Source organism: Eschrichtius robustus, chromosome 14, assembly GCF_028021215.1.
Source record: "Eschrichtius robustus isolate mEscRob2 chromosome 14, mEscRob2.pri, whole genome shotgun sequence".
NCBI classification, from domain to species: Eukaryota; Metazoa; Chordata; class Mammalia; order Artiodactyla; family Eschrichtiidae; genus Eschrichtius; species Eschrichtius robustus.
This window is the reverse complement of record NC_090837.1, coordinates 46,821,616-46,833,930: the sequence shown is the minus strand read 5'-3', so window position 1 is coordinate 46,833,930 and position 12,315 is coordinate 46,821,616. Positions and strand designations below refer to the sequence as shown.

The 12,315-nt window shown below is 36.4% G+C and overlaps 1 protein-coding gene across 1 annotated transcript in view; it reads left to right on the top strand.

The window, feature by feature from the left end:
• Nucleotides 1-11,469, top strand: part of DSC3 (desmocollin 3) — a 40,226-nt gene extending 28,757 nt beyond the window's left edge. The window contains 5 exon segments of the mRNA XM_068562535.1: nucleotides 1,186-1,410; nucleotides 2,446-2,567; nucleotides 6,908-7,150; nucleotides 9,071-9,124; nucleotides 9,126-11,469. Of these exon segments, the coding sequence (XP_068418636.1) occupies nucleotides 1,186-1,410; nucleotides 2,446-2,567; nucleotides 6,908-7,150; nucleotides 9,071-9,124; nucleotides 9,126-9,269 (788 nt within the window). The 3' untranslated portion in view covers nucleotides 9,270-11,469.
• The last annotated feature ends 846 nt before the right edge of the window (nucleotides 11,470-12,315 follow it).

The window sequence follows — 12,315 nt, the reverse complement described above, 5'->3', positions numbered from 1 at the left end:
GTGAAGGGCCTTATGTGCTAGCTGAGGAGGCTGACCTTTGTACGGTTGGTGACAGCAGATACGCATTGAGAGTGTACAAGTAAGGCAATGCTGTACCAGATTTATGTCTTTAAAACAGTGACATTGATAACAGTTAGGAGGGCAGTTTGAAGAGTGCAGAGTTGAGTGGCAGGGAAAGTCAGAGGCTGCTGCACTAGTACGAGTGAATGGACATGAATATGACTCAGGCTGTGGTCTTGAGGGACGAGAGAGATTGGAAGGATTTTACTTTAAACACAATATAATCCTGAAAAGTTCCAAATAAACCTTAGTGGTAATTCACATCCCTCTGGGGAGCTTTGTGTCTGAGGTGTAGCCAGAAATCTTTGAAGTTCTCAACAGCTCTAACAGTGCATTTAAGAAAGGCTTAGAAATTACAGATCACTTCCACGAGGTGCATTATGGTATTTTGTCATTTCACTTATTGAAAAACCCAAAAGATTGCAATTGCCATTGAAAGTGTGTGGAGCTTTTGGTCAGTTGATAATAAAGTCATTGAAATAAGGTAACAAGATCATTGGGGAAATATCACTGTTCGTAAAAACTTGTATTGTTAGGATATAGATATGTCTGTGTTTATGTAAGCCTTATACCTAGCCTGGGTGATGTTAATTAGTTTTCTGGTATTGAGATTACTTCCACAGGGAAGGTGTTAAATACCAAGGGTCAATTGTGCTTTGAGAAATTACCTTATACATAAAGACAATGGACGGGTACCAGAAGGTAAATGGATAAGAAAATAAGAACTTAAGACATCTCTTGTGTGTAACTATTGGTGTTAATTCTTTATGAGTACCATAAACTGGTACTTTAGAGAAATGCTTGGAGTGTCTGTCAAGAGCCAATCTAGCATCATTAGCTTGTAGATAAGGGAGGAAATAAGGGAATACTAAATATTGCTGAAAGGCTGCTGGGTCACTCCAATGCCAAATTATTTCTTTAAGCCTCTCTTCTAAAAAGTTACAATGGGCAACATACATCTGGTGATATTAGTGCTTGAAAAGGTTGAAGATCGTCATCTTTTTTTTAATCCATTTTCACATGGAAGGTGGTTCCTTGAGAATAGTGTCTTTAAAAATAGGTGTGGTGGAACAGATGTTAAAGGAGGAATCAATGTTCATTAAAAATATAATTCTTTTCTTTCAGATACAGCTGCCCATCTTTCATATTGGAAAAATGCCAAATCTCAAGAATATCTTATTCCTATTACTGTAAAAGATAGAGGAAATCAATCTATAACAAAAACCTTGACAGTGAACCTCTGTGATTGTACTAATCAAGGTCAATGTCGCAAGACTGCACCGCGTACAGGAGTGATACTTGGCAAATGGGCGATCCTTGCGATACTTCTGGGTATAGCATTGCTTTTCTGTAAGTCCTTTTACTTACCTGACTTTAAAATATAAAATAAATATCTGAGTGCAGGAAAAGGTCTTTAAAAAGAAATCTTGTCCAGCTATCTGTCAGGTGTGAGTCCCCTTTACAAATTCTTTTTGTGTTATTTTCTGAGTTCTGAGTGAATATTTTCTGTGAGAAGAAGCAAAATCCTTTTTGAGATCAAAGATTTCATACTTGGACAGAACTGTTGAAAATTCCTTAGATTTTGCCAAACCTGTCAATGATTTGATTTGTAACCAATCAAATCTGCCCTTGTAGCGAGAGACCAGCCATAGAAAATATTTAAACCACAGGCATGGCCGTGTTCCATTAGAACTTTATTTATGGACACTAAAATTTGAATTTCATATAATTTTCCCGTGTAATAAACTATTATTCTTTTGGTTTTTTTCAGTCATTTAAACATATAAAAACCATAGCTCATGAGTCATACAAAACATGGTGGGCTGGATTTGGGGCCATAGGTTGGCAATCCTTGGTATAGGGGCTTGTAGAACATTGTAAAGAGTTGTTGCTGTTGTTGTTAGCTTTATTATCATGTATTTCAACCTCCCACAATTATGAGGCAGAATGAAAATTCTGAATAGGCAAAATACAAAGTAAGTTTAATTAAGATACTTGGAGATAAATCTATTCTGGGAAGAAAAGCCTGCTTTGTTATCTTTTCATATTGGCAAACCATTATTTTGGGAATCAGTAAATCTCTTTAAAGTCTTTGTCTTAAAAAATGTCATTGATTTTTTAAAAAAATCATGATTCAAAATACTTAAATGATGGGTGGAATTCAAACTCTTGAAGATATGTGTATCAAAATATACATATAATCACTTTAAATGTTAAACTCTAAGCTAAATCATGGCCTGTTAATTTAGAAGGGCCAAGGTAATTTGTGGGACACCATGCTCAGTGACTTGTTTTCCCCCTGTGCACCTTAGGTAATAAGAAAAGATGAGTATTTTATTGTATGCATGTTAAACATTTTTGTTTTTGTTTTTGTTTTTAACTCAGCTATATTGCTAACTGTAGTATGTGGATTTGTTAGTGCCAGAAATAAAAAAAGTTTTCCTGAAGATTTGGCACAGCAAAACTTAATCATCTCAAACACAGAAGCACCTGGAGACAATAAGGTGGTAAGTAATTTTTTTTTTTTTGAATTTTTGAATTTATTTAATTTATTTTTTTATATGGCTATTTATCTCTGAGTAGTTCCCACAATTTCTTTAACTCATCCTTATGAAGTTATTTCAGAATTTAGGAGTTAATTTCTATTTTTCATTTGATCAGATTCTGTAGACATAAATATGTTATCTGTCAATATTCAAATATTTTTGTAGTGGCATTTATTAAACCAGATGTATTGCTTTAGTTATCTTTTTTCTACTCTCTAGTGTTATGGTTTAAAACTTGTTATTTGATGTTGTGAATTTACTATAAGAAGAATCTTTTTGACTGCTCTCTACAATGTATATTTTCAGATATTGTTTGTTTATCTAACTCTTTGACCATTTATAATAGGAAGAACTTGCTGAAAGTTCTCAAGATAAACTAAAAATATCAAAAAGATATATGTTTAAAAAAAAGTGTGTGTTTGGGGGGGCAGATTGGAAGAATACTGCAGCTTTCTTTTCTTACATATTTCTTGGGGCCTCTGAGGTGCTTGGCACTATGCTTCTTGTTCTGCGGGAAGTATGTAAAAAATTATTACAAGGCATGTTCTTCCCTTGGAAAGATTTCAATTCATTCTTGAGAAATTGAAAAATAAATAGGAATGTGACAGTAAACTATTAGCACCAATATGATAGGACACTGGTGGAGTTCAAAGATACTGATGATACGTAAGTATATTCATGATGCCTGGATATCAACCAGAAAGGCCTGGTGGAAGAGGTACAGATTACTCTGTAACATAAAGAACACGAAGGGTTCGAAAGTGAAGAGATGGAGGACAGCCTAATGAATAAAAAAGGAGATGACAAAGTTTAGGGATTATTCAACAAATAGTAAATAAATTGATTTGAAATGGAAGAAATGATGTTTTGGACTAGAGGCTTGACACTTAGGTCCTGGAGGGAGAAGATATAATAAGAGAGGGATGGGGGATGAAACTTTTTTGTGGCACACTAAGGATTTTGGATTTATTCTCTTGGTAAGGGAGAGCCAGTCAAGGCTTTCTGCACGAAAGTGGCATAACGTGAGCAGTGTGATACTGAATCAGTAGGGTGACCAATAAGAACAGGAAGACGTTAGGAATGGGGAGGATAAAGGATTAGGATCTTTTGATAATTTAAGCATGAGATAACTCTACTAGGATAATGGTTATTGGAAAATTAAAATAGGGATGGATAAGAAATATTTTAAATGTATAAATAAAATTGTCTTCTTTTAAGTAATAAAATAAAAAGTGGAGTCAATGTGACAGAAGCTATAGCCCGGGACAGTGACTTTATATCAGGCCTTTTCTGTATCTCAAGGTGACGATGCCTTTCTTATCGACTATTTCTTTCACTTCCTTCCCACCATCAGGCAAAATCATGACTCATCTATGCTTGACGTGCCTATGTGTGGAACCCTGTAATTATCTCTCCATTCAGGAAATAGATTTAGCCCCATGATAGTCCTTGACTCATAGTAAGCTCTTACTTTATATCTGAGAATGGAATGATTGAGCTGTACTTAATATTTTTTTCTTTGCCATTTGATGCTGGAGTCGGTGGCATTGATTGGCCACTTCACCATAACATACACCTATTTACCTGCTCTGTATTAGGAACACTTCTCAAAAGAACTTGAAATTGTTAATTTATACCAGTATATAATTTTAGGCATATTTTTACAAAATGCAACAAAATTTCACAGTGAATGTGTAAACTCATTTTAATACAATGAGTAAAGGTGGTAACTTTAGTTTTGAATCTGAGTTTAAGTCAAAGGCATTCAGATGGGGTTAGGAGTTGTGTTAAAATATCAGGACTGGAAAAGTAAATTTGAAAATCACTGACATGGAGAAGGAGTTGTTGATGCCCTATGAGAATAAACTTGGGTGAAGGAACAGAGATTAGAGAGAATGTGAAACAGTACTGTGGATTCAGCTTTGATTTTAGTTTATTTTCATTTCTCCCTTTATTAGCTTAGAAATACGATCTCAATATGTATTTATAATTACAAAATTATACCCATCAGGGAAATTTGATAAACAGGATTTGTGTGTGTGTGTGTGTGTGTGTGTGTGTGTGTGTGTTACTGTGTGATAGAATTTTACTGTAGCAGCAACCTAAGCAAAAAATGTAGGGTAGCAGTGCCACCAAATGGCTACTTTTCAGTTCTCTTTTCTGGTATTTTTTTCAAAGGCAGTAAAATAATATGTTTGACTTTTATAGATATATTTCAGATTCAGTAAATTATCTGAACTTGAAAATCTTTGTTTTGATAGAGACTCTGCATATTAGATAGAAAAAATAAATTGGTAAGAAGATGACACAATGGCACCTGATTATAGTGGGGGTCTTGTCGTGAAAGTGATGGTTTAGAATTCGAACTGACATGCAGAGGTTATTGCTATAACTAAACATCTCACCTGTGGCCTGGAGGGTTGGTGTGCAGTTCCAGCATTAAGTTAATGTTTAATCAAGTCTTTTCCATTTTAAAATATTCCCTTGACTCTTTGTCCTCCCCTAGATCCCTCCATATTTCTTTTTCTTTGAAACTGAATTTTTTGAGAGAAATATTTTTTACTCGATTTCTCTATGACATTACTTCCTGTTCATTCCGCACTCCGTGGAAATTCTTTTGACACAGATCACCACTGGCCACTTTTTTGCTTGACTCTCATGGGTGCTTACTTTATTTGAACCAGTTCTTACCCTACTTGGATATTTTCTACACCATTGATCTCCTTACCGTAATCCTCTCTTGGCTAGAGAGTCATGCCTCTTTGGTTCCGTATTATCTCAGTGGCTATTCCAGATCAATTCTGTCACAGCTCTAATTCCTTTCTCCACCCTTTAAAACATGATGTTTCTTGTCGTTCTATTCTTAGCCTTTTTTTCTTTTGGTCTGCAATTTTCTCTGGGTGATATCATTTATTCCCATGGCTTCAACTCCCCGCTACATGGAAGTGACTCCCAGAATTATACTCCAGCTCAGATCTCTCACCTGAGCTCCAGACCACATATTCATATACTCATTTTGGAAATCCACAGGTTTCTTGTTTACCACGTCCAAAATTGAATTGCTTACCCTCCTCTCACCCGCAAGTGCATCCTTCATCCCTGTTTCAGTGAATCATACCATCTATCCAGTTGCACAAGCAGGACACATAGGAATAATTCCTGACCCTTCCCTTTGCTGCCTCATCCATCTAACCACCAGTAAGCACTCTATGAAGTCCATCCTCTTCTTTTAATCATCCCTGCTTCGACTTTGGCTTAGATCCTTATCGTTTTTCACCTATAATGTTTCAGTGACCTCTCTGATATCCATGACTCTAAACTTGTCTCCTTCTTATTTTTTTTTAAAATTTATTTAATTTATTTATTTATTTATTTTTGGCTGTGTTGGGTCTTCGCTTCTGTGCGAGGGCTTTCTATAGCTGCGGCAAGCGGGGGCCACTCTTCATCGCGGTGCGCGGGCCTCTCACTATCGCGGCCTCTCTTGTTGCAGAGCACAGGCTCCAGACGCACAGGCTCAGTAGTTGTGGCTCACGGGCCCAGGTGCTCCGCGGCATGTGGGATCTTCCCAGACCAGGGCTCGAACCCGTGTCCCCTGCATTGGCAGGCAGACTCTCAACCACTGTGCCACCAGGGAAGCCCTCTCCTTCTTATTTGTCTTTCACATTATTGCCTAAAATGATTTTTTAAAAATATGTCCCTTGCCTGTTATTAAAGCCATTCTTTTAGTCCCCATAATCTTCAAGATAGTCTAAAAATTTTAGCATGGCATATAGATCTTTATGTCCTCTGGCCTTTTATAACCTCTCTAGCTTCTTCTCTCTCTCTTTGAACTTTCTGTGGTAGGCATTCTTGACAGGCTGAAGTTGGGAACCCCCAAGGAACTCCATTTGCCTTTGCCTTTGCCTCTAGACCCTCTTACAGATAATGCGTTCTTCCTCCTGTTTCTCAGTAGGAATCCCTCAGCTCAGAGTTTTCCCAGTTTGCTCCACTTACTTTCTCCGAGTTTGAATTTTCATGCTCTTCCTCTGTGTCCCTATAGCATTCTGTGTTCACCTGTACATCAGCGTTATCACATTCTTAAAGTAATTGTCTATTTTTCTGCCTCATTGGAGTAAGAGCTTCTTGGAGCCACTGAGGGACCATGTCTCTATCTTTGCACCTAATTGGAAAATGATAAATGTCTGTTGAATGAATGAATGAATAAAAGGTTGAGTAAACGAGCTGTCTCCTTTGCCTTCTTGTGACTTTACTTGGAATCCATTTCCTCCCTATATGAACTGTCTTATTTTATTTCATTTCAGTGTTCTGCCAGTGGGTTTACGACCGATACAGTCAACAACTCTAGCCAAGGCTTTTGTGGTACTATGGGATCAGAAGTCAAAAATGGCAGGCAGGAAACCATTGAAATGGTAAAAGGAGGAAACCAGACCTTGGAATTGTGCCGGGGGGCCGGGCATCATCACACCCTGGGTTCCTGCAGAGGAGGCACCATGGAGATGGACCACTCGGAATGGTACAGTTGCACTCAGCCCCGCCTTGGTGAAGTGAGTTTCCTTGAGTGTTTTGACCCTGCAATTTAAATGTCCAAGTGGAGGACATTAGGAAATTGAGATTAACATATATTTTCAGAAACTTCTTTTTCAGATTCTCCAATGTATCCTTTCTCTTTCACTCTCTGATTATTTTTGCCCCTGCTCTTCGATTTTGTTACAGTATTTGATATAAAAGTTTGTATTTCATCTGTCACATTTCTCTTAATTTCTAAAATCTCATGAAAATTGGAGGATTCTACTATCCCTCACTAAAGTTACATTTCATTTTTAGGTGTGTGTTTATCTCATGAACTCTTTTAATATAGAAGAATAGGGAAAAAGTCTCATTCTCCACAATCACAAAAATCCCCAAATCAAATCTGCATCTCTCTGTGAAAACAAAGCATCTGTACAGAATTCTGGAGTGAATATTAAATAATATGGTTCATATGAACTATTTTTTCATGTAAAAAGCATCATGCATATATAAAGTGTTTTCTAATTCAGAGGAAAGCAAGGATGTGAAAGATAGGGGGGTTCAATAAGGAATTTTCTTTCCTGGCAGCACATCAAAATTCCCTGGGAAGCTTTTAAAAAATACTAATGCCTGTGCTTCACCTTGAAAGATTCTGATTTTAATCGGTTTCGCTTTTTTTTTTTTTTTTTTTTTTAAGCTCCTCGGGTGATTCAAATGTGCAGCCTGAGTAGAGGACCACTGAATTAAGTATTCTTTCTGGTACTAAGTTTTCACTTCTTTTAGCAGAGAGTACCAGTGCTGTTGTAATACAAACACTGGTCCAGAAACCCTAAGGCCTTTGATGGACTGCAGATGGGCAACATTCTGTGACATGGCTGTAGGTTATCATAGGTCCACAGCATATTTATTTTTTTCATCAAATTCAAGTGTTAATCCCTTTTCTGTTTCTAGACAGTCAGTAGCCATGTAAGATCAGGCTGAGGAGGAGGGAAGCTTAAGAAACACTCTTAGGGGTGTTCTCCAATGTGCATGTCAGGTAATGGGATGTGAAGCTAAAATGGTCATGAAGAGAGACACTTGCTAATGTAAGCCAAGGTATTGAGTGCTGGGTTTGAGAGGGGATGGGTACACAGGTGAGAAAGGGGAGAGGTGCACGAGTTTGACAAGTTGGCAGACAGGCCAGTGACAAACAGCGAGGGTAAAATGTGGCTGAATTCTTGGCCTCTATTCTGGCCAGGTTTTTGCAGTGTGAGTTATCTTGATTATTTTAAATTTCACTGAAACTTTTTGGTGCATCTTTTTATTTTGCCATGTTTTGGCTCTCTCGGAAGCTTGATTCTGAAGACAATGTGGTAATCTTACCGACATTATATCTGCAGATAATAGCGATTTTAGTTTATTGAACATGTACTACGTGCTGGACATAATAAGGGTATTTTTCATGCATTATTATTTCATCATTTAATAATGATCCTGTGAATTGTCTGTATTCCTATTTTAGAAATGAGGAAACTGAGACTTAAAGATGTTCAGTATTATAACTTGCTCAAAGTCATGTAGTTAGTTGGTAAAGCCAAGCTATGACTCCAAATCAGGACTGCTTGACTATCCAAGCTCAAATTCCTAACTGCTATGCATATTGTCACCATTTTGTGGACTAGCCTGACCTCTAGATATAAAATTTAGGGATAAGAATTTAATAATAATTTAAATGTACTTAAATATAATGTGTATACATAATTTTGGGTTTGTATGGATTACTAGCAATGTAAAATATACTGATTTTGTGGTATGGCTGTGATATAGACCAACCATGTGCATTTTTTGTATTTAGGAATCCATTAGAGGACACACTGGTTAAAAATTAAACATAAAAGGTAAATAAAAAACAAATTTTATGTTTATCTTTCAGTGTGTTTAAAACAATAATACAATCCCTTTTTTTAATTTTACAGAAATTGCATCTATGTAATCAGGATGAAGACCACATGCCATCTCAAGATTATGTTCTTAACGTATACCTATGAAGGAAGAGGGTCTCCAGCTGGTTCTGTAGGTTGCTGCAGTGAAAAACAGGAAGAAGATGGCCTTGACTTTTTAAATAATTTGGAAACCAAATTTACTGCCTTAGCAGAAACATGCACAAAGAAATAATGTTACAGTGCTACAATTAGACATATCTTTGTCAGACATTCTGGAGGTTTCTGAAAGGGATATTGTAAATTTTAATTTATATCTAGATATCTAGATATATATGAATATGAATATATATGAATTTTTCTAAACTTTTTGAATTATGCTACCTACCAATTTGTACTTTAAAACAGTTTGTTACTTATCTTTTCAGGAAGTTTAAAAGGTTAAAACAGATTTTGCCTCTTTTACTGCTGAGTAAATAGACAACCAGCAAATCTCATGCTATAGTACTGGAATTAAGGTCTATAAAGTACCTCCTCTTCTTTGCATATATTTTTCCAATAAATACATTGGCTAAATATTAGTCCAACAATAGAAGCTGTATTTGATTGACTATAGTAGAACAGCTCTCTGGGCTAGAAATTCCATTCTTATTCCAGATTTAGATAAAAGTAGAATATTAATCATTATGGTAAATTATGTTGGATTTTTTTAGCTCTAAAAAATCAGTAGCACCTGGTCATTTTCTCTGAAGGCTACTAGAGTTTTGTTTTTCTTCTGGGTAGCAATTAGATCATGAAGAGCAGTTCTAGCTACTAGATTGCCCTAATAAGGTCTCAAAAACACAGAGCCACAATGTGAAAACTAGACCAGAAAAGTGTAGACCAAAAAAAAAAAAAAGTGTTGTTTTTATACTTTTGAAAGTGTGTTATATGGTTTACAAAAGTATTGTTATGAGGAATATATCTAAGTTTCCTTAATCTCGAGAAAGAAAACTATATTCACCGTACAGAGTTATTGCCAGTATTTTAATGTAAAGATCTTCTGTTGAGATTGTAATCACAAGTCTTTTTCCTGAGATTCAGAACTACCTTTGATAACTTGCCAGTAATGAGAATTATGCTGAGAAAAAGTTGCTTTTCTTCTCTTGAGAATTATACTTTCATATTTTCATTTGCAAGTTTAGCATATATGGCTTTTTATTTTCTCTCGACGGTAGTCATTTGCAATTAGGATATCTTATCCTAATTGGTGGACTGTAGTTACGCCATTGCATCAGTCTGAAGAAACAGACTCCCATTGTAGTTATGGTAGCAACGAGCATTAACATTCATTTCTATTCACTACCATTTTCAAATAAAATACATTATTCCTTATTAAAGCAGGTAACATTACACAATGCTAGAATGAATCAAATGAATATAGGGAAACTTAAACCTTAGGTGCAAGTTAATATCTTCCAAGGTGTTGCTTAAATGTTGTGCTTCTCAAATTTGTTCACATGCTACAGCCTCTGGAAGGCCTTGCAAAATTCCCCAAAGCAATGACGTTTAAACTTAAAATAGTTAACATCTAATCTTATGATAAACCTAATAGCTCATTATTATATACTCACTTCAAATGACAGTTTAAAAAATAGACAATAAATAATAGGTACCACTAGTTGAAGAAAAGTTTGAAAGAAAAATAATTGACTAAATTAATTTTAAAATTTTGCAGCTATGAAGAATTGGGACCTGCTCCCCATACCCGACGCCTGCAAAAAAAAAATTCTTTATTTTACTTTGGAGGCAGAATTTGTTGAGCTAGCGCCTGAAGTGGCAATGTCGATAGGAATACAGTTTGAACTGGATATATGTATATATATACACATACATACATATTAATGTTTATTGATTAATGGTTAACTATATAACCACTAATCATTAATGGTTAAATATATAACCACTAATCATTAATGGTTAAATCATTAATCAATGCAACATTTAAAACAAAGTGGAAAACAAAGTGAAAAACAACATTTAAAACAAAGTGAAAAACATTTAATTTTAAATGAGGCGGAGGTGTGGTGTGTTCTATAATAGAAATCCGGGATTTAAAAAATAGAGAACTTATGTTTGGTTCTTAGGTGCTGCATGATAACTAAGCATATCAGGAAATGGTTCATGTACATTTATGTAATTTGTTTAAAATTGTATACAGTTAATTAAACTTTTCTGGTTTCAGTGGAAAGGAAAGAGGAATCAGGTGGAACAGTAGATTTGCTTTGCAGTCTCCTTCTGCATCTACAAACTGGGAGCAAACTGGTGACTGGCTATCACAGCTAGGGCTCCCTGGCTTCCAGTGACAGGTTTCCAGAGATGAAATGTTTTTCTTGGAGCTAACGCTAAAAACTTCTTTTAACTTAATTCTGGTAAAAATAAATCTTCTACAACCATTTTCATTGTCTCTCCTACCAGTCGACATTTAAAAAAATTTAGAGCCAAATAACCATGTTCTCTGGGTCAGATTTTAAAGGCTAAAGGGGGCTGTGGGGGGGGGGTAAATCTTACGAAAGTGGGGCATGACTGTCCTAAGACCTCAAATCTGTCACCTTTACGCTGTGTTCTAATCAAAGCCTGGAAACTATAAAATGTCATTTTCCTAATCACTGCCCTGTTTTAAAGAGACATAGATGTGATTCAAGGAAATCAGCCCTCCCATCAGGCCCCCTTTCTTTAATCTCTCTCCCAACCTTGTCAATAACACTTAGCTGGCAAATACTCCGGGCTGTCAATCACCCTTCAGTATAAATTACTTTTTACAGGTTTGCTTTCTTACGAGGATTTTTTAAATAATAGAAGAACTAAGAAGTTTGAATCCATGAAAGATAAAGATCACGTGGTCAGGTGGGGACACAGAGAACTCCAGGAGAGGGCAAGCCCAAGTGGGGTATTTGCACAGTCAGAGAGGAACATGAAAACCCAGGCCTTCAAGGGCAAAGAGAGAGGCCACAAAAGGGACATGAGTGGTAAACGCTGAAGCAACATTGTTTGCTTCTTAATTTGTCCTAGGCCAGGCCCTTCCTTCTCCTTTTTCCTCAGGCCAGTGGCAGCTGCCATTTGATTTTGGTGAAGTGTCACCAACCCTTTCTCTGCCTCAGCTTAGTTGGAGTGTGGAATCAAGAAGAGAGCTGACTCCTTGCTGAGTCTGAAAGCGTTTTTAGGACAGGCCTGAACTGGTTGTGCAGGCAAAACACGGCATTCGTGGGGAATGCTGGATTCCTAATGTAGCCCTCTGGTCA